At 52.2% G+C, this 16,594-nt stretch overlaps 1 protein-coding gene across 2 annotated transcripts in view; it reads right to left on the bottom strand.

Annotated features, from left to right (window-relative positions):
• LOC119975452 (gamma-aminobutyric acid type B receptor subunit 1-like) overlaps positions 1–16,152 on the bottom strand; it is a 103,624-nt gene extending 87,472 nt beyond the window's left edge. The window contains exon 1 of one of the 2 annotated variants that reach the window (XM_038815124.1): positions 15,673–16,152. In XM_038815124.1, coding sequence (XP_038671052.1) covers positions 15,673–15,897 — 225 coding nt within the window. In that variant the 5' untranslated portion in view covers positions 15,898–16,152. The remainder of the gene's footprint in view (positions 1–15,672) is intronic. The other variant, XM_038815125.1, reaches the window with a different exon arrangement.
• Between the last annotated feature and the right edge of the window lie 442 nt (positions 16,153–16,594).

Raw genomic sequence — 16,594 nt, 5'->3', positions numbered from 1 at the left:
CTCAAGTGAGGTGTACAAAATTATCAAGGGCATAGGTTGGAAGAAACATTTCCCCCGAGTAGAGGCGTCAATAACCATGGATTTAAGGTAAGGGGCAGGAGATTTAGAGGGGATTTAAGGAAAACCCTTTTCACCCAGAGGGCGGTGGGAATCTGGAACTCACTGCCTGAAAGAGTGTGCGAGGTGGGAACCCTCACAGCGTTTAAGAAGCATTTAGATGAGCTCTTGAGGCACCACAGTATACAAGGCTACGGAACAAGTGCTGGAAAATGGGATTAGAGTAGATAGCAGCTTTAAAGCTCTATGATTCTAACCGCGGCCAATCTAAATCTGTAATATCGCCCGCCAAATCAAATGGATCGATTGGCCATCTTCCCTCCTATCCTGTTGGTTAAAGGTTCGCTAAATTAATAGCTGGGATGGAAGGATGGTCCCGAGGAAGGATTGTGCAGACGGAGCCTTTACTCTCCGGAAGGATACAACATTCTTACAGGCCCGATAGGGGAGGGGGGATCTAGAACCAGAGTTCTAGAACCACAGGGGACATGGTCTTAGAATAAGGGGTTGGCCGTTTAGAACTGAGATGAGGAGGAATTTCTTCATTCAGATGATGCTGAATCTTCGGAATTCTCTGCTCCAGAGAACGGTGAATTCTCAGTTGATGAGGATGCTCAAAACGAGAGCGATACATTTTCTACACATTAAAAACATCAAGGGATACGGGGATCGTGCATGAGGTAGAAGATGGCGCAGGTTGGAGTAGAAGATGAGCCACGATCTAACTGAACAGCGCAGCTGGCTCAATGGGCTGACTGGCCTACCCCTGCTCCTATTTATTATGTTCCAGTGGTTGCGAAAGAATTTCTTTGACCTTCCGGTAGGACATTCCCCGGAAAATAAAAATTTGAAGAAAAACACAGGCACAAGGGTGTCCAAAAAAGGGTTCACCGGGTGAGGAAGGACCCGTGGCACGCTGCGACACAAGCCGAGGGTTAAAAGAGCAGATGCAAGAAACAGGACGAGAACAAGAAGAGAAGAATCCATTAATGTCACTCGGCCTGTTCCCTCGGGCCTAGGTGATGAATGTGTTGCTTTCATCTAATTGGCACACTCATCGCTTGAGCTGCAGGATCCGCGAAGAATGCTCACACCTTGCACCTGCTCATATCCGACACCTCCTCAGAGTTCACGGCATGTGTGTAAAGTTCTCACCACCTCTCCGCCGTCCACCTCCACCCTCTCCCCCCTACTGACACGAGTACACTGTATAAACACAGGAGCACCGAGGTGTGAGGGGGGTGGCTGGCGAATTAGCAAACCCTCGGGAGCGAGTCTGTCAGGAATTGGTCACACACCGTGCTCCCTCTCAGCACCGGCCGCTCACATCAGGCACTGCCCCATTCACCCTTTGAAATCGCTCCTCCGCATCTAACCTCACGAATGCCTTTGGATGTCTCCCTTTACCCTTCACCTTTCTGAGGTTGTACGTCAGCCGCACTCTGCTTCCTTCTACACCAAGGTCAGCCCATCTCTGGAGCAGCCAGCTGTCTCCGATAACGCCTGTTCGTACGATCAATAGGATGCCTACAATGCAGGAGGAGGCCATTCGGCCCATTGAGTCTGCACCAACCCTCCGAAAGAGGACCCTACCTAGGCCCATTCCCTCACCCTATTACTAACCCCACGCATTGATCAAGGCCAATCCACCTAACCAGCACATCTTTGGACTGTGGGAGGCAACTGGAGAACCCGGAGGAAACCCAAGCATACACGGGGAGAACGTGCGAACTCCACACAGGCAGTCAACCAAGGCCGGAATCAAACAGGGATCCGTGAAACTGTGAGGCAGCAGTAACCCCTGTGCCGCCCATCTATAACCTCTGACCCACACTGGCTCCCAACCAATCCTATTCTCAGTCCTGCTCACCTATAACCTTTGAGCCACCATCTTATCCTCTCAATCCGGCTCACCTCTGAGCTCCCTCATTGCCGTCCCTCCTCAATCCTGCTCACCTTTGACCCACATGGCCGAATTCCTCTCACACTTCCTGTTTGTATCCGACTCCCCATCCCATGAGAAACCCTCAGTCACCCCGCTATCTTACAGGCAGTAGATGAAGTTGGGGCCGTTCCGTGATGACTATCCTTTGTTCAGTAAGCTCAGAGCGGATTCTCACGGAGGCTGAGGAGGGGTGGGGGGTGGGTGAAAGTGATTAACGGCTCTGCAGTCGAGATAGGGAGAATATATTTTCTCGGATAGAGGGAGTCCAGAACGTGGCCTTAAACCGAAGAGACAGACAAACAATTCAGGAGTGATGATAGAAGCAATCCTGCACGCAATCCATGGTGGAAATCTTCCCGCTCTCTCAAAAGTCGGTTAAATTTCAAAGCTGGGGGGTGGGGGGAGAAATCGGAGCCACCCGAGGCAGCTTGACGGGTGAGCGACTTGGTGGAATTGCTGCATCTGGAGAAGGTAAAGTTTGACATCAGTGGGTTGGAAGAGGAGGAGGGAGGGTCCTCTCGAGGCGGAGGTTGTCCATCTCCTTCTTTGAGGATCTGTAAACGTCACCAGGTTGGGGGGGGGGGCGGTGATTGGTTTTTGCCTTTTGCTTTGTGTTATAGCTCGTATTGGTTTATTGTACAGATGTAAAATGAGGCATGTGGGGGATGCAAAATCCACAGGCCGACGACCACTCTCTGGGTGAAGAAATTTCTCCTCATCTCTGTCCTAAATGGTCTACCCCCCCCCCCCTATCCTCAGGCTGTGCCCCCCCCCCCCCCCCACTCCCCCCCGCCCCCGGTTCTGGACACACCCGCCATCAGGAACATCCTTCCTGCATCTACCCAGCCCAATCCTGTTAAAACTTTATCGGTTTCCAAGAGATTCCCTCCATTCTTCCGAACTCCAGCGAATACAATCCTAGCCAACTCAATCTCTCTCCATACGGCAGTCCTGCCATCCCAGGAATCAGTCTGGTAAACCTTCGCTGCACTCCCTCTGGAGCAAAAACATCCTTCCTCAGAGAAGCAGACCAAAACTGCACACAATATTCCAGGCCCTGTATAATTGCAGCAAGACATCCCTGCTCCCGTGCTTGAATCCCCTTGCGATGAAGGCCAATATACAATTTGCCTTCCTTATCGCCTGCTGCACCTGCGTGCTTACCGTCAGTGACTGGTTTACAAGGGCACCCAGGTCTCTTTGCACATTCCCCTCCAACAATCCATAGCCATTCAGATAATAATCTGCCGTCCTGCTTTTGCTACCAAAGTAGTTAATCTCACATTTATCTACATTATATTGCATCTGCCATTCGTTTGCCCACTCACTCAACTTGCATATAATTGCAGCAAGGCCTCCCTATTCTAATACTCCAATCCCTTTGCAATAAAGGCTAACCTACCATTTGCCTTCCTAATAGCTTGTTTTACATGCATGCTAATCTTCTCTGATTCATGTACAAGAATATCCAAATCCCCCTGCAACCCACACTGGTCTCCCACCTTCTGAAGAATATTCTTTTCTTAAAAAATACATTTTTAAGAATTCATTTTTTCCAATTAAGGGGAAATTTGCAATCGCCAATCCACCTACCCTGCACATCTGGGTTGTGGGGGCGAAGCCCACGCAAACACAGGGAGAATGCGCAAACTCCACATGGACAGTCACTCAGAGCCGGGATCGAACCTGGGACCTCGGCGCAGGGAGGCCGCAGTGCTAACCACTGCGCCACCGTGCTGCCCCATCTAAAGAATATTCTGTCTTTCCAATTTCCCTGTCTCAGGATAATTTCCCAACTGTCCTGTACTCTTGGTCCATCGCTTAACCAGTCTTTACCCCCGTTGCAGCCTCTTCTCCCCACAGCTTCCTGCCCCACCTAGCATTGTACATCAACAAAGTTATAAGGGACTCACTCCCTTCATCTAAGACGTTGATGTGGACTGTGCGCAGCTGAGGCCCAAGACCTCACCTTTGTGGTGCTCTGTGCGCTATGTCCTGCCTTCCTCAAAAATGCCAGTTTTCTGTTGGCTAAAAGCTTTATAATCAATGCTAATACATCACCCCAAAGCCCGAATACCTCCGATCTCTGATTTCAGCCTTTCCCCTTATTTCAACAACCTACGGAATCCATAGAATCCCTACAGTGCAGATGGAGGCCATTTGGCCCATCGGGTCTGCACAGACCCTCAGAAAGAGCAACCCCCCCCTATCTCCGTAACCCCTCCTAACCTACATATATTTGGACACTAAGGGGCAATTTTATCATGGCCCTGCACATCTTTGGACTGTGGGAGGAAACCGGAGCACCCGGAGGAAACCCACGCAGACACGGGGAGAAAGTGCAAGCTCCACACAGACAGTCATCCCAGGCAGGAATTGAACCCAGATCCCTGGCACTGTGAGGCAGCAGTGCTAACCACTGTGCCCCCCCCCCCCCCCCCCCCCCCCCAGTGAAATTTCTCCCGAGTAAGTTCGCAGCAGTGTCCTGGATTTCTGGCGGCTCCGGGGCCAATTCCGAAGCGTGGCAATTCCTAAGTCACAGCTGAATGCAAACTAAGGCAGTCTGGTGCACGATGTCAAGGGCCTTTTCAGTCATTTGGGTTTAAAATCAGAAGGCCTTGTGATTGGTGTAAGGGGTACCTGATAATTAATAATAATAATAATCTTTATTGTCACTAGTAGGCTTATATTGCAGTAAAGTTACTGTGAAACGCCCCTAGTCGCCACACTGGCGTCTGTTCGGGTACACAGGGAGAGAATTCAGAATGTCCAAATTACCTAACAGCTCGTCTTTCGGGACTTGTGGGAGGAAACCCAGGGCAACTCGGTAGCATTGTGGTTAGCACAATTGCTTCACACCTCCAGGGTCCCAGGTTCAATTCCCGGCTGGGTCTGTGCGGAGTCTGCACACCCTCCCAGTGTGTGCGTGGGTTTCCTCCGGGTGCTTCGGTTTCCTCCCACAGTCCAAAGATGTGCGGGTTAGGTGGATTGGCCATGCTAAATTGTCCTTCGTGACCAAAAAGGCTAAGTGGCGGTTGCTGGGCTGCGGGGATGGGGTAGATACGTGGGCTGCTCTTTGTAAGGGCCGGTGCAGACTCGATGGGCCGAATGGCCTCCTTCTGCACTGTAAATTGTATGATCTATGAAACCGGAGCACCCGGAGGAAACCCACGCAGACAAAGGGACAGCGTGCAGACTCCGCACAGACAGTGACCCAATCCGGGAATCGAACCTGGGATCCTGGAGCTGTGAAACCACAGTGCTAACCACTGTGCTGCCCTCCACCTGGAAGTGTTACGGGGCAAAAGGAGGCTCACAACATTTGTGGCCCTCTGAACGAGCAGTTCATCTCGCGCTACTCCCCTGCCTTCCCCTCTTAACCCTGTTATTTTGGTATTAGTTCCTGGTGATTACTGTACATAGGCCTCTCAATCCCACCGTAGTAGTTTCACAGTTCCTAGTTTCTGACTATTTGGAGAATACGCTGATCTATCTTCTATTCACTCCAAAGTTGATGACGTCACACATCATCCCCGCTCCCCACCAACCAATTAAGCTGCCAGTTTTGCTTATTTATCCCTCAACACCCCTTCAGAGCTACGCATCAACAGTTTCCGCTCACACCTATCTTTGTGCCATTCTCAAATTTGGATCACCGTCTAACTTCTTTGTAAATATGGGGGGAAAGCCCAGGCCCCAGTGCGCATCCCTGGATGGGGAAGTTGGAAGAGGTGGGGAGGGTGGGCGAGGAGGGTCGGGGAACACCACTAGTCACGTATTAGTGGTATGGGCTATAGTTTGGGGGGGCCGTCACTTTACAGCAAACATGCCGTACTGGGGACATTCCTGCTCTTTTTTTTACAGCCAAAATTTCTACTGGATTTGATGGGCCTGACTAACCTTGCACACACCCACGTCGGCTCTCCGATGGGTTCACACTGGTCCAAGTGCTCAGCCACTTTATCCCTTGGGCCTGGGGCAAAACAAGACAGCTTTGTGCTTCTCTTGAGGCAGCACGGTAGTTTTTGTTTCTCTGGCAGATGAGGGACAATTGCTTTTGAAATTATTTGCGCACCGAGTACATTTAATGTTAATGTTTCAGCTCAATGTGACGCCAAGACTCGGAGAAAACAGTTTCCCTCAATTCGCCCACAATTTACTTCTTTCTGGGTGGGCCTTTGCTAAGGCCGTCTCCACTCCACTCCCCCACTCCAGAGACTGGGGCATGAAGGCCTTGGCTAACAGACCCAAGCAAATGCGAGGAACACGGGCTGGCTGGCAAACTTGGACAGGGATTTATTCCCAGGTTGTGGCCGTCGGTGGCAGGGCAACATTTATCACAGCCAGGTCAGGAAGGATTGTGACTCGGAGGTGGTTGCATTCGTATGTCAGTCCGCTGCCCTTCTCCTTCCAGGTAGAAGTCACAGGTTTGGAAGGTACCGTCTAAGGAGCCTTGGTGAGTTGCTGCAGTGCATCTTGTAGATGGTACACATGGCTCCCAGTGAGCACTGGGAGTGGATGTTAAAGGCGGTTGCGAATCAGAGGGGCTGCTTTGTCCTGGATGGTGTTGACCTTCTCGAGTGTTCTTAGAGCTCCACTCTTCCAGGCAGGTGAAGATTATCCCATTAAAATGCTGCCATTACGAAGGGGGGATTTGGACAGAACTGTATTGTCTACCTCAACTGGGTTCTCTGGCAGGGGCGAATATTCCCTAGGAAGCCTTCCCTGCCACTGCCCGCAGCACGTCAGCCCGTTGATGGGAGATTGGGTTGGGTAGAGGCCGAGGATGGCCTGTCCGACCTTGCCCCATTGGAGGCCCTGAAAAGTTACCCATCTGAGCACAGTTTTTGTTTTGAAACCGGGAGAGATTCAGGGGTGCGGAAGGGAAACCGAGCGCTTTGCTCCGTGAGGGCCTCAGGTGGGGAAAAGGAGCCCCCTTTCGAGACTGGAATCGGCGGCACCACTCAAAGGTCTGCCCCTCCCCACCTGGATGTTCCCTCTCCCCGGCCTTGTCATCAAAGACCCCCCCCCCCCCCCCCCCCCCCCCCCCACCCACCTCTCTACACAACACCAAATCCCTCCTCTCCACGCCATCCCTGTGGCCGCCCCTCCCAAACCCCTGTGGAGACATTCTCTCTCCCCCCTGCCCCCCACAACAGTGACCTCCAACCCAACTGCGCCAATACTTCGAATCCGGGAACGTCTTGCAGTTCCACTACTCCGGGTGGCACGATAGGTACCACAGGGCGGCCGGCTCTCTCAGGTGGGACTTTCACCGCCTCCCACATCCCGCTCCCGGAGGGAAATCCCGCCTTATGCCAGTTAACATTCCTCGGTGGGTTAAATGGTCACGGGAGGCAGAGGGAGAACTGACGGGGTAGAAAACCCCACCAACCACAAAATTCCACCCATTCGAGATGGGAATTTCCTTCCGGAGCCCGAAGCTTGGCCTGTATAACTTTGCTGACATCCTTCAGCGTCAGCAGAGCAGGGATGTAGAGGAGAAATATCTTCACAGGACGACGACAGTGCGGAAGGAGGTCATTCGGCCCAGCGTTCCTCTGCCTGCCCCTTCGCAGGAGCTCTGCAAATATTTGCGCCTGCCTGGTCGTTTCCGTGCAGCCCAGCAAACCCGCTGCTGATGCAGCGTCTGGGGACATTGCTCCACATTAGCAGCGCAGACACAAATTGCTATCTCACTGAGTTCGCAGCTGCCCAGGGGGCCTGTTTAAAAGAGGCCCAAAGGGCCACAGACTGTGATTACAAAGCTGACCTGAATTGCTGGAGGAGGTTTCGCTGCAATGAAGAGTCAGCTGGAGAGGGAGGCAAGGAGCCGGCCTTGCAGCATCTGAATTCAGCAATCAGCCCCAATGGGCCTATGGAGGGGGCACTGGCTGAGGGGTGTCAGTGGCACAGGGGCTGGTTTAGCTCACTGGGCTAAATCGTTGGCTTTTAAAGCAGACCAAGGCAGGCCAGCAGCACGGTTCGATTCCCGTACCAGCCTCCCCGGACAGGCGCCGGAATGTGGCGACTTGGGGCTTTTCACAGTAACTTCATTGAAGCCGACTCGTGACAATAAGCGATTTTCATTTCATTTTTCATTCATTTCACAGTGGTGGACAGTCTCATCAGGAGACCATGGCAACCCTGAGGGGTTGAAACGGTCTTCACAGCCCCACCCACCCATTCCCCCCTTCCCGCACCCCAACGGGTACACAGTGTGATATCTATTACAGTTCTCTGTACCTAGTTTGAAATACTTTAAATGAGCCGACCGGCAGAATTAAAAAACCAGCTGCTTCTGATCCTAATCTGGGATTTTCACGGTAACTTCATTGCAGTGTTAATATCAGCCAACTTGTGACACTAATAATGATTATTATTATTAATTGTGAGGTTAGAATGTACCAGTTGTATTTTGTAATGAAGGGGGGGGTTACACACCGTTTTGCATCCCTGTGGACCAGTCACATTGTGAACAAACTCCCCCTTTTCCTCCTGTCTGCTTTTCGGCCTAAGTGAATGATGGGACCCCAAACCGTTCACACATTGTTGGCTGGCATGGGAGTTGGTGATTAGCCAGCCCTGCCTCCCAGGGGACCAGCAGTGGCTTCTGTGATCTGTCATGCTCGCCTAATTAACGCAGCTCACTAGGTATCACTCTCGCTTCTGTACGGTCCTCCTTATTTGGAGAAATAAAGACACTATTGTGTCAGAAGCAGGTCTGAAAATGTTCACTCAACTCATTCCTGGGATGAGGGGCTTATCCTATGAAGAAAAGTTGAACAGACTGGGCCTGTACACATTGGAATTCAGAAAAACGAAAGGTGATCTCATTGTGGGCGGCGCAGTGGCACCGTGGTTAGCACTGCTGCCACACAGCGCCACAGACCCTGGGCTCCATTCCAGCCTTGGGTGACTGTACGTGTGGAGTCTGCACGCTCTCCCCGTGCCCGTGAGAGTTTCCTCCGGGTGCTCCGGTTTGCTCCCACAGTCTAAGGCAAAGATGTGCAGGGTAGGGTGGATTGGCCGTGACCAATGTTCAGGGGAGTGAGCCTAGTTAGGGGAGTTAGTAGGGTGGACACTCGGAGGATATTTCCACTGGTGGGAGAGCGGGACACAGTCTAACAAAAAAAGGATCTGCTATTTAAGACGGGGATGAGGCGATTTATTTTCTCCCAGAGGGTCGTTAGTCTTTGGGATTCTCTTTCGCAGAAAGCTGGGTCATTGAAAATATTCAAAATACAGAGTTGGACACATTGTGAGTAGACAAGGGAGTCTTGGGTTATGGTGGGGTGCTGGGTGGGTGGGAATGGGGAGGGATACGGGGGCACGGACAGCAAAGTGGAGTTGGGATTCCAACCAGATCAGCCACGATCCCACTGAATGGCGGACCAGGCTCGAAGGGCTGAATGGCCTACTCCTGCACCGAGGCCAACTGTTCCTATGTTCCTCGGAGTTAGAAGCTCATCTCCAATCCACTTCCTCCTCCCCCGAGACCCTCCACTCTCACGCGGAGACAAAAGTTTGGACCCCCTCCATCCCAATGAAGTATTGAAGGAGGTGAGGCCCTCAGAGAGGACACTGAAGGTCGGCATGGGTGGCACAGAGGTTAGCACGGCTGCTCCACAGCGCCAGGGACCTGGGTTCAATTCCGGCTTCGGGTCACTGTCTGTGTGGAGTTGGCACTTTCTCCCCGTGTCTGCGTGGATTTCCTCCGGGTGCTCTGGTTTCCTCCCACAGTCGTGCCGGTTAGGTGAATTGGCCATGATAAATTGCCCCTCAGTGTCCAAAAGTTAGGTGGGGTTTCTGGGCTACGGGGATAGGGTGGGGGAGTGGGCCTAGGTAAGGTGCTCTTTCAGTGGGTCGGTGAAGACTCGATGGGCCGAATGGCCTCCTTCTGCATTGTAGGAATTCAATGATTCTACGAACTGATGTCCCATAGCAATCTGAGGCGGGAGGGCAGAATTGCTGACAATTTTCCGGCGCACGCAGAACAGAAAAGCCTCGTTGGATGACGTTGGTGACTCAGGTCAAGGCAGTGCCTGGAGCTCTTTGTCCGGTCGGCGGCTGGCTGAGCTGATTTACGTTTGCAACGGTAACCGATGGTATTCACCACGGCACCGTAATGTTGCAAAGCACGAGTGATCACCAGAGAAGGTCCAGCACGGAGATAGTGGGGCAGCTGGATAAAGAGGGTGGCTCTCAGGCGTTGTCTGAGTGGAGGAAGAAGAGATGCAGAGGCTGAGAGAGGGAATTAGGTCGTCAGCACCGATGATGGGAACGATGAAAATCGTAGATGTTCAAGGCAGGGCCACAATTAGAGGAGTGCAGATCTCTCAGAGGGTGGTGGGGTTGGAGGAGATTGCAGAGTTAGGGTGAGGTGATCTCACCTAAGAAATCTGCTTGGAGAGGAGCAGTCCGCAATTTAATCCGTGGCAGTGATGGATTGATAGCAATGTGCCAGGAAACCCCCTCCGCAAATCGTGCCTTTAAAAGCAGAGTGAGTGGGTGCCAAACTCCCCCTCGCTCTGCTGGCGTTTCCGGACCACGTTCACGCTCCGGAGGACCGCACAAAATGTTCCCACTCGCTCTGCTCACTCTTCAGCAGTACATTCACACTTGAGGACCGGCCCTCAACACTCTTATAGTTTCTGCAGAAATCTGAGCACAAACTCCGAACTCGCATCACAACCACAAACAACCCCCCCCCCGGTGCCCCCCACCCCACACAAACACAGGTGGAATATTGAACCTGTCAGGTGGACATTGAAGATTCTGTGGCACTATATAGCTAAAAGGATCAGGGGGGAGTTTCCCCCTGCCCCCACCCTGCGTTCTGGCTATTATTCCTCGCCCACCATCACTGAAAACATTATCTGCTCATTATCCCACTGCTGTCTGCCGTGGCTTGGCTGGGTGAAAGGCGGATGTCGATGCTCCAACATTGCAGCAGTGACCGTGCTCCCAAAGGTACGTCATTGACCGAGACACCTCAGGCCAAGCCGAGGCTTTGACAGGGGCATAAGTGCATTCTTTTAAAAATATATATATATCTGGGACAATTTACAGAACCCTGATGCTCCATCTGGACCCACTGCCTATTTTAGCACAAGCAGTCATGGGATATTTGGTCAAATTATCTCTTTCTCGCTGTTAGCCGAGAGATAAAATGTCAGTCGGGTCAGGGCCGACCACTCCCTGCTCTTCCTTGAAACCAGTGGCCTTAAGAAGCTTTATTTTCACTTGAAGGGGTCCGGTGGTGTCAGGGGGGGGGGGGGGATGTTGATTGAATGTCTCATCTGAAAGAGTGGGGCTCGGACCGTCCAGGGCTCTCTCAGTACTCCATAGAAACCACACAGTGCAGAAGGGAGGCCATTCGGCCCATTGAGCCTGCACTGGCCCGTTGAAGGAGAACGTGACAGAGGCCCACTCCACCCCAACCCCACCTAAACTGCACATCCCTGGACACTAAGGGGCAATTTAGCATGACCAACCCATCTAACCACATTATATGATACCCATGTACTGGGAGTGTCAGCCTATATGTTGCGTTAAAGTCCCCCAAGGTCATTTAAAACAGTTAACAGTAACCAGCTGGGGTGCCTTTCACTGGGTCCCTCAGGGCCCCATGCAATGACACCCCCGTGTAACTCTCTAGCATTTAAATTATTTATTCTTGTCATGGGGTCTTCTGAACTCCAGCGAATACCATCCTAACCGATTCAATCAGTCCTGCCATCTCAGGAATCAGTCTGGTAAATCTTCGCTGCACTCCCTCTATAGCTAGAACATCCTTCCTCAGATAAGGAGACCAAAACCGTACACAATGTTCCAGGTGTGGCCTCAACAAGGCCCTGTATAATTGCAGCAAGACATCCCTGCTCCTGTACTCGAATCCTCTAGCTATGAAGGCAGGCATACCATTTGCCTTCTTTACTGCCTGCTGTACCTTCAGTGACTGATGTACGAGGACACACAGGTCTCGTTGCACATTCTCCTCTCCTAATTTATAGCCATTCAGGTAATAGTCTGCCTTCTCGACGTTGTTGGCAAAGTGGATAACCTCACATTTATCCAAATTATACTTCATCTGCCATTCATGTGCCCACTCGCTCAAATTGTCCTTCCATCCTCCGAACAGCTCAAGTGTTCTTTGCCCATCCCCAATTGCCCTTGAACGGAGTGGCTTGCTGGGCCACATCAGAGGGGCATTTAAGGGTCAACCGCATTGCTGTGGGTTGTGGAGTGACATGTAAGCCAGACCGGGTAAGGCTGGCAGATTTCCTTCCCTTGGTGGGGGGGGACATCAGTGAATCAGTTAGGTTTCGATGGTAGTTTCATGATCGCCATTTAGTCTAGTTTTCAATTCCAGATTTTTATTCACTGAATTTAAATCCCACCAGCTGGCCCTGGCAGGGATTTGAACCTGGGTCCTCTGGGTGTCAGCCTGAGCCTCTGGATTACTAGCTCAGTGACATTACCACGATGCCACCATCTACCTCCTCCCACCTACCCCAACTCACCCCACCTTTCAGTAAAATTCCCAGTGCCTTTAAGAGCAGTAGAAGGGACGTGTGTGTCATCCAGAGGAGGGACACGGGTTTGATTCCCACCACGGCAGCAGGTGGAATTTTAATTTCATTAATAAAATCAGATGTAAAGCTAGTCTCAGTAATGGTGACCATGAAGCCATTACCGACTGTTGTTAAAACACATCTGGTTTACTAATGTCCCTTTAGTGGAAGGAAATCTGCCGTCCTGACCCAGTCTGGCCAACATGCGACTCCACACCCCACAGCAAATGTGGTTGACTCTGAAATGACCGAGCATGACACTCAGTGGAAGGGGCAATTAGGGGACGGGCAACAAGCGTTGGCCCAGCTGGAGATGCTCCACAGCCCGTGGATGAGTAAATCTGGGAAAGGGGTAGGGAGGTGGACTATAAACAAAATGGATTGGCAGCTCGCAGCAGTCAAAGGGTTAAAGCTGAGAGAAGGAGCCGTGACTGAGCGACAATTTAATGCGCGATGATGGAAGATAATCTTTACAGTCAGACCCCATGCATGGTTCACCCAGCTGCTTCTATACCCACATGAATAATCCCTCACTTTCTTGCGCTCTCTTTGTCAAAATGCACAGTATTTTAAGGAAGTTTAATTTCCTTCTGCAGTGATAAACTTGGGGGGGGGGGGGGTAAGCCGAGTGGGGGCACTTGTCAAACATACCCCGATCCCCGACCACCCCCACAAGCAAACGTTTAATCAATTCCGAGTGACTGTGCCAGTTTAGGGGCTGCCCACAGTCTTACTCTCCTGTTCAGCGGGACTGCAAGTGAACATTTCAGAAAAGCCTTGTTTGTGTGATGACTGTGCTGTCGATAAGCACCGAGTTTGCCAAGGAGGGTGAAGCCGACTCTCTAGGCTGCCAGTGCATCAGAGAGAGGAAGGGGCACCAAGAGAGGGAGAGACAGAGAGAGAGACAGAGACCGAGAGAGGAAACACACGCAAGAGAGAGAGATACACGCGCACACACACACACACACACACACACACACACACACACACACACACACACACACACACACACACACACACACACACGGAGAAAAAGATACGGGAAGATAAAGGAGATAGAGGGAGAAAGTGGCGGAGAGAGTGAGTGAATCAGAGAGAGAGAGAGAGAAACTGAAAAAGAGACTCAGAGACAGACAGAAGAGAGAGACATTGGGAATGATAGAGAGACAGAGGGAGCAATTGAGAGACAGGGAGAAAGAGTCAGAGAGAGAGAGAAACAGAGGGATGACAGAGACAGAGGGAAAGAGACAGAGGGAAAGAGACAGAGGGAAAGAGACAGAGGGAAAGAGACAGAGGGAAAGAGACAGAGGGAAAGAGACAGAGGGAAAGAGACAGAGGGAAAGAGACAGAGGGAAAGAGACAGAGGGAAAGAGACAGAGGGAAAGAGACAGAGGGAAAGACAGAGGGAAAGAGACAGAGGGAAAGAGACAGAGGGAAAGAGACAGAGGGAAAGAGACAGAGGGAAAGAGACAGAGGGAAAGAGACAGAGGTGAGCGGCAGAGAGAGAGTCAGGGAGGGAGAGAGAGACAGAGGGAAAGAGACAGAGGTGAGCGGCAGAGAGAGAGTCAGGGAGTGAGAGAGAGACAGAGGGAAAGTTAAAGAGAGGGGGAGCAACAGAGAGAGGCAAAAGTAGGTGGAGGCAGAGTGAGTGAGACAGAGGGAGAGGGTCAGAAAGAGAGGGAGAGAGAGTCAGAGAGGGAGAGAGAGAGACAGAGAGGGAGAGAGAGAGACAGAGGGGGCAGCAACAGAAACAGAGAGAGGTTCAGAAAAGGAGAGTGTCGAACAGAGAGATAGAAAAGAGGCAGACATAAAGACAAACAAATACACAGAGGCAGGTTGAGGAAAGTGACAGGGAAATACAGAATGGGACAGAAGGAAATGAGTGACAGAGGCTGAGAGAGAGGGAGAGAGAGTAGAAAGAGAGACATATAGAGAGAGAGAGAGAGAGAGAGAGGCATAGAGCAAAAATGAGAGAGGACGTGATGGCGAGAAAGAGAGAGAGACAGGCAGACACCAAGAACAAGAGACAGCAGGGAATGGGGAAAAAGAGCGAGAGAGATCTGATCATTGTAAGTGTCTTCCAAAAGACAGAAGCTGCCAACATCCATTCCAACCACCCCCAGAGGCTAATACAACACCATTAGAAATTCCCCTCACAAATGGGAACATTATCTCTGAGCACAGCATCAGACGGATTCAGGTTAACCTGATTGCATTTTCCTCTGAGAGAGGAGAGGAGAGGGAGGGAGAGAGGCGAGGAGGAGAGGAGAGAGGAGAGAGGAGAGAGGAGAGAGGAGAGGGAGAGAGGAGAGGGAGAGAGGAGAGGGAGAGAGGAGAGGGAGAGAGGAAGGGAGAGAGGATGGAGAGAGGAGAGGAGAGGGAGAGAGGAGAGGAGAGGAAGAGAGGAGAGAGGGAGAGAGGAGAGAGGAAGGGAGAGAGGATGGAGAGAGGAGAGGAGAGGGAGAGAGGAGAGGAGAGGAAGAGAGGAGAGGGAGAGGGAGAGGATGGAGAGAGGAGAGGAGAGGGAGAGAGGAGAGGAAGAGAGGAGAGGGAGAGGGAGAGAGGATGGAGAGAGGAGAGGAGAGGGGGAGAGGAGAGGAGAGGGAGAGAGGGGGGGAGAGGAGAGGGAGAGAGGGGGGGAGAGGAGAGGAGAGGGAGAGAGGAGAGGAGAGGGAGAGAGGAAGGGAGAGAGGATGGAGAGAGGGAGGAGAGAGGGAGGAGAGGAGAGGAAGAGAGGAGAGGAAGAGAGGAGAGGGGAGAGGAGGAAGAGAGGAGAGGGAGAGAGGATGGAGAGAGGGAGAGAGGATGGAGAGGGGGAGGGAGCAGGTATCTGGCAGGTGAAACCTGACCTGGAAGAAAGGCCAGTGAAACCAAGGATAAGACCAAACCTTCGAGGGTGATGAACAACTTGTTGGTGATTTTGAACATTTCTCACAGGGGCTGTATTAAATAATGGGGTGCTCCCCCCCCCCCCCCCCCCCCCCCAAAACCCACCCAGACACATGCATGTTATTTTCAGGTTCAGGGATTCTCCCTGAAGGAACAAGGTTGTGAGTGTGAATGAGCAGCGTTCCCCTCTCCCATCCTAGATACCTTACTGTCATGGTAGATCAGCTGCAACTCGTAGTCCCGGAGAATGTCTGAGCGGTTGTTGACATCGCGGAGGGCCATCTGGGCGGCAGGGAGACAAGCCTGGCCGCCCGGCCAGCCCCCGCTCATGGGGAACAGGGCTCCGATGTACAGGGTCTGCTTGCCGCCTGCGGAGAGAGGGAGAAAGATCAGCGTCAGCAGCAAGAGGCTTCTCCGGCTCGGGCCCATTGTTGGTGCTCGGCTGGCCCCGGTCTGCAGCCCGCCCTGCCTGGCCGGCAACACCGCCTCCTCGGGAGGATGCTCAGAGCCCCGAGCACACAGTCTCCGCTCCCAGGCGCTGGAGCTCCGGCTCAGTAACAGCAGCAACAGCAACAAGCTCCATCTTACTGCAGTCAGCAAGCCTGGTGATGTCACTACAGCAGGCAAACACTGCCTCACACTCACAGCCTCACACTACCTCACACTCACAGCCTCACACTCACTCACACTGCCTCACAGTCACTGCCTCACACTCACTCACACTGCCTCACAGTCACTGCCTCACACTCACAGACACTGCCTCACACTCACAGCATCACACTCACTCACTGCCTCACAGTCACTGCCTCACACTCACTCACACTGCCTCACACTCACTCACACTGCCTCACAGTCACTGCCTCACACTCACTCACAGACACTGCCTCACACTCACAGCCTCACACTCACTCACTGCCTCACAGTCACTGCCTCACACTGCCTCACAGTCACTGCCTCACACTCACTCACACTGCCCCACAGTCACTGCCTCACACTCACTCACACTGCCTCACAGTCACTGCCTCACACTCACTCACACTGCCTCACAGTCACTGCCTCACACTCACTCGCACTGCCTCACACTCACTCGCACTGCCTCACACTCACTCGCACTGCCTCACACTCC

This window comes from Scyliorhinus canicula, chromosome 13 (genome assembly GCF_902713615.1).
Source record: "Scyliorhinus canicula chromosome 13, sScyCan1.1, whole genome shotgun sequence".
NCBI lineage: Eukaryota > Metazoa > Chordata > Chondrichthyes > Carcharhiniformes > Scyliorhinidae > Scyliorhinus > Scyliorhinus canicula.
Note: the sequence above shows the minus strand (reverse complement) of the source record. Positions and strands in the feature narration are given on the sequence as shown.